Source organism: Periplaneta americana, chromosome 11 (genome assembly GCF_040183065.1).
Source record: "Periplaneta americana isolate PAMFEO1 chromosome 11, P.americana_PAMFEO1_priV1, whole genome shotgun sequence".
NCBI lineage: Eukaryota > Metazoa > Arthropoda > Insecta > Blattodea > Blattidae > Periplaneta > Periplaneta americana.
The window spans coordinates 163694957-163706810 of record NC_091127.1 but is presented as its reverse complement, the minus strand read 5'-3'; the positions used below and the strand labels follow the sequence as shown (position 1 = coordinate 163706810).

Here is an 11854-nt window from a genome sequence, read left to right as displayed (position 1 = left end):
GCGGGAGAAATGCCACAAAGCTGCACTGTCACAATAGACGGTTGTTTTCGGAAGGAATTTCTTTAGTAGTTTGCAGTAACAATAATAATAATAATAATAATAATAATAATAATAATAATAATAATAATAATAATAATAATAATAATAATAATAATAATAATAATAATACATTTTATAATTATATACTATCAATGAGTAAAAAGAATACATCTGAAGCAGGAAGAACCATACATGTTACGTAATTATTTAAGCACAAGGAACTGGCCACCTTACGCCATTATCTCCTGGCCTAGTTGACTCATAAGTGGTGCCTTGTTGGTATCACTTGTGAGGTTCAGACCTGTCTTCGGACAGTTGACCAAACAATAACAATATTTCATTTCTAGTAAAGGTTTTTGGTATCGCTCTTTTTTAAGTTTATACTATATTTAATAAAATAAAATTCAATTAAATAATAATAAAATTACAATTAAACTTGTTGGTTGTTAAAGTAAGTATTCTTATGTTACGCTAATATTAATATATTAATTACAATAATAGTTAAATAATATATTTCGTATGTTTTCAATAATTAAAAATAACCTAAACATCTTAGAAATTGTCCACACCTGTGGAGTAACGGTCAGCGCGTCTGGCCGCGAAACCAGGTGGCCCGGGTTCGAATCCCGGTCGGGGCAAGTTACCTGGTTGAGGTTTTTTCAGGGGTTTTCCCTCAACCCAATACGAGCAAATGCTGGGTAACTTTCGGTGCTGGACCCCGGACTCATTTCACCGGCATTATCACCTTCATATCATTCAGACGCTAAATAACCTAGATGTTGATACAGCGTCGTAAAATAACCCTTAGAAATTCACAAGCAATTATTTTAAATTTGAACTATTCAAATCTTAAATCTGGTCTCAAATTCTTTTCTCAAGTCCTTCAGTATTTCATTATATTTGTTACACTGGTTTTGATTCAAATCAGATAACAATTTTAGATTAATAAAGTGGTACCCACTGAAACTTGCGTCTCCCACAATTTCGTTTTCTCTATGAAATCTTTTATTTCTTCATACATTTGCGGTAATAAGGACATTCTTTCCTCGGAGATGGACACAATGACTGACTGTTACATCGTAGCGGTTGCAGATGTCTATTCAAACGTCGCGGTCAATGACGTCATCCGGAGATACACGAACTGCTCCTGCATCTTGTTCCACTCTTACATTAAAAGGAGAAAGAGGAGGAAGTGCTCCGAGAAGGCCCTATTGAGACGTCTGAGTTAGAGGTATGAAGGTCTAAGAACAAATTCATAACAATTTTACTAATTTTGGGAAAACATCCTTCCCAAGTTTATTTCTCTTTTTCTAATTACTAACAATATTAGTTTCATACAATTTCTTACAAAAACACTGGACGTCACAATGTGATCCGAGAACATTAATTAAATAAAATTTATAAAAACAATAAATAGGTGACTAGATACTACATCCAAAATTATTTATTTATGTGAGACAATTCCCTGAAGCACACATGCTAACTTATGCCAAAGTTTTGTACATAGTTCCCAGCAACAGATTCTTTCAAACGTGCAGCAACACACAGTCACAGTCCTTGTTCACAGTCAGCACAGATTTTTCCTGCAACTAAAGTAATTATTAGTCAAGTGACAAATACCACAATCTCAAATTTCACTTTGTGCCAATCCAGCTGAATGAACATAAAAAAATACACAAACGTTACAAAGTAGGGAGATTTTTGTTATTATATACTCAGACCTATTTCAGTTACAATTCTGGTACTGATAGAACACAAATTACGCATGAAAATTGTAGGACTAATATTGCAGCAAAAGTACTTTTATGATCTGATTAATATTTAACACGTTTTATCTACAATAGTCAACTTCTTTGTATCAAACTATCTCGTATTTTAAGAGGAAATATAATGAAAATTCATTTTAGGTGGATCAATAAAATTATTATTATAATGTATGCACAGTTAATTTAATGTAATTTTTCATACACAGATTCGTATATATCAGAAACAGATAAAATTATTTTAATTTTCAAAATCATTTCAATGAGTTGGAGTAAGTTATCAAGTAGCTCTAATGTTTTTATTTTCCGACACAATCACTACATAAAGATGCAAACATTTCTCAAAAGATAATTCCCACGTTTGTTTCTGTAGAGAGAATTTTTTGGCACAGATGCATTACAGGGGCAAATTCCTTATTGGTTGAATGGTATGAATGCTACTATCGATATGTATTGTTGTTATAATCGACATAATATATGTTGCCAACTTCTAAATTAACAATCAGTTTTATATTGTTGACTTGTAGCCTACTTCAAAATGAAAATAACGGTAGTAATAGTAAAATATATTTTCCCTGGATCAAAAATATAATACAAAATGACTAAAATCACATCAGTAGTAACAAACTGTTTAAATTTTTAAATTTAATTTTTTAATTTGGTAGCATTTAATGCTTATCGAATATCGAATGCTAAAAATGCTAATCGAACCATTATTTCCGCTGATCTTTTTTTTTGCGTATAATGTGTGATGGGTGGCCCTTATAATGCATCTGTTCCAATTTTTTCACAACTTCACAATCTCTGAAAGATACGTACTTCTACTGAACAGTATTTTTAGTAATGTCCATTTTATTTTTGTACGAATCCATGCGTTTTTGACATAAAAGTTAATTTATTCATTAACAGCAGAAAAATAGGATTTATAGAGGAAAAATTCCCATACAGAAAAGCTGAAATGCACAAAAATAAACAACTGAATCTTCTTGAGCATTGTTGCCTTCTTGTGTTTATAATTTACTAACAAAAATCTTTCAACTTGAAACGAATGTTAAAAAAAACTATTAACAATACCTAATAACGGTATCTTAACAATGTAATATACAGAAATATATAAATATATTTAAATAAGGCTAACTCAAAGCAAGCAGAACGCAGTTTAGGCTGGTGCAATTGTGCCTATAAATAAAGCAACTTTCAAAACTGATAAAATTATTACAGATTTTTTCATTTAATAGCCTTAAATATATCAATAACTTCCAATATCAAACTCTTAAAGGTTAACTTTCTATAACTTACACTATATTTTACACCCTGACTCATACTTGCTGACTTGTGACAATAAAATAAAATATGCTGCGTTCAGAGAGCTATAACTAGGATAATATAACAGCTAACTGGACATCAGAGGAAGCATAATGACATTCAAGAATGACCTCCCATTTGCAAAACAAACGCCAGCTTATCCTCAATTTATTACAGAACATATTATAATAAAAGTATTTTATATTCAATTATTTCACATCCTTGTCTTCCCTGAGTCACAATATATAATCTACAGTCTCTAGGTCAAACAGTTGGTGCAAAATGAAAACTAATAGCTTAAAATACAAAATAAAGTAAATTCTGATCAACAGAACAACTTTTAAGACTAAAATTACAAAATGCAACAAAATTCTGCTCAGCAGAAGTTTCATTTTCAAACAAGGAAGTAGCACAAAAGAGGATGCAAATATAATGGATTATAAAAATAGTTCACACTTAACAAAAGTCAATTTCAAAACAGTATGCTGACATACAACTCTGGCTGATGTATGTACTCTAGGGTATCTACTGGAAATTACTCAAATAATAACATTTTGGATTCAGTTTCATATTTAAATGTAACAAATTACACGTACAAATATAATAAAGAATGGTAGTTTTCGAGATTTTTAAAGATACAAAGAAATTCTGATCTTATTTACTGTACACTGCTTTTCAAGCAATGAATCAACATCATTACTAACACAATAACGAAACAGGTTTATATGCTTTCTAAAGACAATTTCACCAAGTCCTCAGAATTGTTTCATGTCTGGAAATATAACAAACATAAATTTCTACAACATTATGCTGAACACGTTTTTATGCAAAGTACTGAAAAGATTACTACATCCGAATTTGTGGTGCGATTCCTGCCTATTGTAAATGGTTCTTATGTCGCCTTAGTTACTCCAAGAAATAATAAATACAAAGTACTTTTCTGGCAGATTTCCCCACCAGTTTAGTAGATTCTAGGAGTTTTTTTTAAAGAAATTTTTATTATTGCACTAACCGACTCTGTACGGCGAAATGATACAATTATTTCTTCCTACAGTTTATTCCATTTGTCAAACTCTGCCAGATTTTCAGTTGTCGGCTGACAAGGATATTTTCCGATTTTAAGGAATTCAATTCTGCCAGAATCTGAAGGAAATCGGCTGATTTGACAACACTGGACTGCAAAGCTTAAACTGCAACACTCCTGCATGGATTTAAAAATATATCATCTCAACGTAAATTTAATTATGAGACACGCCATATGTTGGAAGGACGTGCAAAAAGAATAATGTCTTTCATAATTTTTAGGTTTCAGATTCAATCGTACAACATTCTGTAGAGAAAGGCATTATGAATACAGTACGTCCACAGTCCACTATATACAGTCGCGAAGCTTGAGGTGATTTTTTGCAAATCTCGTGATAAAGCGCTCCAAGCGGTTAGCAACTAGAAACAATAGACTGTCCACGGTCGACTTTGGACTGAATCATATTTCAATCGAGTGCTAGCTCGTTGCGTATTTCACATTGATGCTTGTGAAATGTTCGTTATTGGTTATAATGAAAATGTTAATGGCTAAAATACAATAATTGGAATAATAATATTTTACTAGAGACGTAGAAAAATTAAGTTTGTTTTAATGAAATTTATTGATCACGTTTTATTTTCAATTCTGGTGGGATTATTATTGCTTAGGCCTACTTTTTTTTTTCAAAGGATATGTTTTTAATTATAGCTGTCAATTTTGTTGTTATTTTTATTTGTTACTTTATTAGAGACGTAGAAAAAGTCTGTTACAATAAAATTTATCAATCGCGTTTTATTTCCAATTCTGGTGTGATTATTATTGCTTAACCTCAACTACGTAAGCCTACACTACAAGTACCGGTACACGTACCAATCCATTAATTCATATTTCCATTATTATTGTTGTAAAGGGAAATGCAAATTAATATTTATTGGTTTCATAGTTAATTATCGTTATAATCTTGAATGAGTGAAGCGATTATAGTAAATTTCAGTTCGTTTTGCACAAGCAAAAATAATATTAACCTATTTCTTGCAGGTATCTTCGAGTTTATGGTGGGATTTAATATACTTCATTAAAATAATAAATTAACTTTATGCATTTAATATTTCAATAATGGAAGGAAGGTGTTAATTTTTCCAAAAGAACACAACGATAGTGTAACATATTTTGTCGGCTGCTAGGAGAGAGATCTGCGATGATGAGGCGATAGTAGCGATCCTAGTGGTGGGCAACTATCCATGTTTGCATATTTACTACATATTGAGCTTCGCGACTGTATATAGTAGACTGTGGTACGTCTATTTATATTTGTATGAGGTAACACACAGTTCAGCATACGAATTCAAGTGTATTGCGTAAATGTTCAGTTGTTCTACATGGAGATACCGTATAGTTGGAAAATTTACATTCTGGCCAAATATTTAATTTTAAATACATGATTGATTTCTGTATGTTCAAGTCAATCAGGGGCGGCTCTACAATAAGAACTGCGGAGCTGCAGAACTGCCATTTAAATGGACTTGAAAAAAATTAAAAACGTAAAACGTGCTTTTATGTAATCCAGTTCATTGTTTCATTTATTTTTCCAATTCATTCTCCTTCGATTCGAGATTTTACTGTCTGTAGGAGCCTTGAACTGCTCGAGAATTTTAGCTGTAGTGTACTTTTCGGATCTGTGATCGGCAGTTCCTGAAGCTCAACGTAGGGTAGTCGGCAGCAGAAAACTGGTTTTCTTCACCCTCCCATAAGACTGCATTAGAGCTGCAACCGAAGCAGCTCTCTCCGAATATACAAAAGAACCGCCAACACCCTCATCTCTTTATGACCTGCGTTAGAATACACAGGCTTCTGGACTGCTGTATATCATTACAGTTCCAGTGTATTATAGTACTGTGGGTGGTGTGATGTGATTAGGCAGTGTGTCTAAGGAAATATTTTATATTAAAAATGAATGAAATGAAAACCTAATCGACCAACCCTTTTCGAAATTAAAAGAGAAATTGCATGTTAACTTAAGAAATTAGGACGTCCTACACAATATTTAAATATTGAAATTTCTGGAAAAAGTCGAGGAAATCACGTAGCCTGCTAGTCATTTTAATACCGAAATATGTAATGGAAACGATTGGTTTTTTGCTGCGCTCATGAAAACGCTTTCTCCCCCACCCGTGTATTCTATTTAGAGGAGAAAATACATGGACAAACACCGGAGTGTAGGATTTAGTTAATTTGACTTAAAAACTAGAAAAGCATGTGGAGCACATCTCCACTACGTCACTAGTTGTACCAGGTGGGAGAGGTGTAGCGCACGGATGGCTGGAGTACAATTTCGGGTGCACAGTGAACTTCGAGAAGGAGCTGTAATTACACGTGTTATCCGATTTAGATGCAATGAACAGCATGCGTTTGCTAAATACACTATTTTTCATGCAGAACTGCCAACCTTTGTAACCGCAGGCCACTACTGACGTCAATCATTATGGAAATTAAGCTCTCGAAGAGAGTACCTATAGGCCTACGTAAAATGTAACCTGTAATTTTCACATATTCTTTAAGTTAAATTAAATAACATTTAATACCACTCGATTTTCAATGTATCATAACAAAATCAAAGGTCTGTATGATACTGAATACACACCACAACTCCTGAACACTTTATACATAAACTTGAACAGAAAACGATCACTTTTTGACTGATATGTAAATGTGAACACAATTAAGACAATCACAATTTCATTGTATCTATAATTCTTGAATAATGTTCTCTCTCACAATCACTTTATTTCCTAGGTGCTGCATTTATGAAAATACAAAATCTAACTTTATAGGAATTAAATTTATATACTAAATGTAGCGAAACATATAAAATTTACAATTATCAACATATGAGAATGAACACATAGAACGTGATTATATGAATGGCTCTCTGATATATTGATAATGTAATGAAAGAACATGACTAAATTTATATATACAAAACGACTTTTTTTATACAATTATTGTACATTATGTATTCGACAGTATTCCGTACATACTGCATTAAATGTCAATGTGACACAGCACTGGAGCACGTGTGCTGCAATGTAATCGCATACAGAACATCTCAAAACACATTCGGAATTATAACAAACTTATGACTTATTCAGGTTATGGCAGAAATTCTCGTCATGTTATAAGCACAGACACTCCCTTTAATTCAATGCTTCGTCTTGAACAACTTCTATTAATAAAAAATTGGAAATGCCGATAAAATGAATTCGGAAGAAGTAAATACTGGTACAAGGAAATTACAAAAATATAATCTTCCATGTCCCATATGTTTATGCAACTTTCAACGTGATATGTTTTAAGGACTACCGGTACTTTTACAAAAAAAAAAAAAAAAAGAAATAATACAAAATACGTGATTTTGCATTTACAAAACGTTAATTCCACTTACGAATTGAATATAAACACGGACAAGGGAGCTGTGCAATGCCATATTTCAGTACATTAGAGACATTTGCCCTAATGACCTAATAATTCAGTCATATTCCAAGACTGTTTCCAATATGATTTCCATGTTGTGTAGTTTTCATACGATGGCTTCAGTCTTCTTCCTTCGTACTATGCTCCACATGACATCTCTTTTTATTATAAAACCGAACTAGTCATAAAACTCACAAGTCTTATTTACCGTAAACTCTGAATTAAAACAACATCTTTCACTTGCACCTTCACTCTCACTTCTTGTAGAAACACCAATGTTCACTTCACGCTACATTATCCAGATAGTAAATGCAATTCAAGTGACAGAAATCAGATGCGCCGTTACATTATAAAAATACTTTGCGTACTTTTTCCTTATATTGGAAAGTCAAGATAACAACGAAGAAAAACGTAGAAAAGGAAAAATACTTCAATTCAGATAGAATAAGTCTGAAATCCATCCCCAGTCTGTTCCAACTTCCAAGTAACGGTAGAACAATCTTTAACTTCATGGAAAGGTATGTTCATTATCACTCAGTGCATGGAGGAGGAAGAGGCGCATTTTCCTCAAAGATCATGACCAGTTTTCCATACTCTATGTTGCGTCGTTTCTTCTTACCCTACAAACAATATTGTTAATAACATAAGAAACAGAATATATAAAATTACAGTGAAATGTAAATATGATATGAATTACTGGTCAAATTATAGATATCTAAAAAGAAAGTTATTAAAATGTATTATCATGATTAATCTAAAAGGTAAATTTACTAGGAAAAAAATCATAGAAGTGAATGCAATACTGTATATAAAACAAAAGAATTTCTATTACTTAGCATTGTTATTCTTGCCATTTCTTCTTTTGGTTCTTAAAAATGCAATGATCTACACAGCTGAACTGATATTGAAAATTAGTAATTTCGTCCATTTTCAAGAAAACTTTAAAATAAAAAAACATTTTTGAGAAGTGTCATTTGAGAATTCTCTTTACAAAAATGTTCATATAAAATATGTCATTATTTCATAACGAATAAGCAAGAATTCTATTAAAATAATAAATTCAAAAATTAAATTTTAAAAACAAAATGCATTTAATGAATACGGAATATAATTTGACTTTACTTAAATTTTAATTATCCCACACTTCATAATGAGAACATTTCACTGCATATGCATTTGTGTCTACACAATTAATACCTTTTTATTTATTAATATGTACTGTAATTTGCAATGTTGAGAACATTTGATTGTCAATCTCGAGAAGGTAATGTTGAAAGTTAACTCATGCCAATTTGAGGCAACTCAGAAAGTTTGAAAAAATTAACTTCAGATCTTAAATAATCGCCTAACAACAAATCTTTTTTAACGAAATTTGGCGATAGCACTTGTCATTACGGATAGGTAGTCACCAGTGGCGGCTCCTGCATATTTCTTAAGAGGAGGAAAGAAGTTAACAGCGCAAAATGACACCTTCTTGAGAGAAACAAGCTACAAATTAGCCTACATGCATACATGTAAGACCAGGTAATGTTAGGGTTGGCCTTCCCTTTTGTATAGCAATAATCTGTTGTAAATTGAGTTTCCTAAATTGTCCAAAATATGTTTTCACTTCCATTGATTGTTGGATAATTGCACAAATTAACAATTACAAGGAAATTCACAACCTCGAAGCATTTTTCACGCACACTACAGCATCACACGTGTTGGAAGAGACTAGCTACTAACAGGTAACCAGAACCGTTTTATGGAAGTGGGAATGAGAAATAATCTGTTAGGAAAGCGAGAACACTGCACCCACCCACGTGGTCTGTGTTGCCACATGTACATTTTACAAGTTCAGTATCACATGCTTTTGAAGAATGTCAGTTCTTGTACAGTCATACTACCATTATTGTTCAAAGCTGCCAGTGGCTGATTAATTTTTTTATGTTAAAATAATGTTGTTTGGAGTACCTTCAATTTCAAATATATTTGTACAAAACTGACAACTTGGCTTGTCCTGTCTAGTAGACAATGAATGGAAGTGAATTTCAGAGGCCAAAAAGATCTGCGAAACTAACTTTGTTTTATATAAATCCAACTTCAACTTTCAGATATCCTCGAAAGTTTCAAACCATGAATATAGCTTATATAAAGTGCAATGAATAATATATTTTGATTATAATTTAAAAAAAAATTATATGGTGTCTTTCATAGCTTTGCGTTAAAACTGTTTTTATTGTGCCTCCTCCTAGATGACGTGTTACAGTTTGGTTGAATGCAGCATCATTAGATGGCAGCGGTTTCTATTTCCCGCCCATGCGCTGATTCAGAGGAGGATCTCCTCCCTCTCCGTTCATTTACTCGCTTTAAAACTCTGCTTCTTTCTCTGGCTGCTAGCGCGCTGTTGTCTGTGTGTGTTAACTGCAGTAAAAGAGGAATGGAGTGACTTTCCTCCACACAGACAATCTCACATCCTTCTCACAGTTTTCCAGCAGCACATGAGCGCGCGTCGTTTAAAACTCGATCAACTGAGGTTTTCTTATAGCTGTGAACTTAAAAATTATCGAATCTTCCTCGAATTTCAAGGCATATAATTTCATTTGGTATTTACTTTCAAAACGAGAAAAATGTGAGGAAGACGTTCCTCCCTTCCCTCCCCCGAGGAACCGCCACTGGTAGTCACTGAAAGCTCATATATTTAACATCGTCTGCCTATAAACAACAACTCAAGCAACGTCAGTCTTTGGTGCAAATTCCTAATTTACATCAGGATATAGTAGTGATATTGTAAAACATTAAATTAAATTACTAAGGTTCATCAAGGATAAAGGGCACTATAACCGATGAACACATTACATTATGCAGCGTTTGTATATTTGATCATATAACAATGACTTATGGTGAAAATTGCTCAACTATGTGAGAATGAAGTAGTGATGATTGTAAACTTTAAATTAAATTACTAAGGTTCATCATGGATGAAGGGAGCTACAACTGATGAACACATTATATTATATGCAGTGTTTGTATGTTTGATCATATAACATAATGATCTATTTTTACAAAATATATTAAAATAAAAAAAAATGGCACATTAAATATCGGTACACTAATACCAATAATTAATAATACAGTTCACAATCCCTTAACACAAAGACTGCTAAAATTCTGAAAAGGTATCTAGGAACATTTTTGTTAAATTTATTATTGTTTTATTGTTTTAACGAGATTTTGCAGACAACAAACAAATAAATTGCACTATATTTTCTCACGTACTTACATAGTGAAGGCTATTAAAATCTGTGTAATCTCATAGCCACATGAAATTGGAATTGTCTTCAGACATACACAAACAGTCGAAGCTGCTGGAGTCTTTATGCAATGCACTATAAGAAATATTCATATTGGAGCCCATCAGATTTAAATCAGTTCGCCATATAAATGCTCTTAAAATGGCTCAATCAAAGCAATCAATACCGATGTAGGAAGGAAATTCGTACGTTTGTTTGGCTACTATATTTGAGCGAAACTGAAATAGTACATTATGCAACGAGTCTATAATGGTAGTAATTAAGACGCAAGTATGTTTATTTATGAAACTAGAGCGAGTTTCATAATTTTCATACGAGCGTCTTAATTACCATTATAGGCAAGTTTCATACGACTTTTTATGCTCGACCATATTTATAACTTGAAATTATTCAAAAGTATTCATGTTATGGTTATGTAAGTGAGGAGCGGAAATGACCTGAATTGTGAGATGTGCGTAGACGCGAAAGTATTGATTTTTTCCGAGGCACGAATGTCATTGACCTTGATATAATCTAGAGAATAACTTTAACATTAGTCTTGATATAACCTGGAAATTGATTTAGAATTGAAAAACGAGATGACAAATTGAATTTATTTGAATATTATTTACAATTAACGCTAATTATTATAGTAACAGAACATAACCTTCTGCGTCAGTATTGGATTTCCAGCCTCCGTGACTTTTCGCTAATTGTCTTTCGATTGCATATCCGAGAATAATCGATACTTGGGGTTTTATAATGGTACAATGGTGGTTTCTCATTGGCTGAACAACTGAATTATAATGAATAGGTGTACTTTAATGAGGTCCATTAAAGGGCTGCTACCAGGTGTATAATTACTACATTTCGGCATGGTCGAGCATAAAAAATAATAACTACTGGTATGACATATATTTCCTTAAGTGTAATAAGAGTAACTTGAAAATAAATCAATTTATTTTTAATTGTGACTATTT

At 32.5% G+C, this 11854-nt stretch overlaps 1 protein-coding gene across 11 annotated transcripts in view; it reads right to left on the bottom strand.

Moving 5' to 3' along the window:
- Positions 1-1301: 1301 nt before the first annotated feature.
- Positions 1302-11854, bottom strand: part of per (period circadian regulator) — a 280779-nt gene continuing 270226 nt past the window's right edge. For all 11 annotated transcript variants that reach the window (XR_011334946.1, XM_069840390.1, XM_069840394.1 and 8 more), the window contains one exon: positions 1302-8222. Coding sequence is in view for 10 of the 11 variants with exons in the window: in XM_069840390.1 (XP_069696491.1) it covers positions 8133-8222 (90 nt within the window). In the remaining variant the exon portion in view is untranslated. The remainder of the gene's footprint in view (positions 8223-11854) is intronic.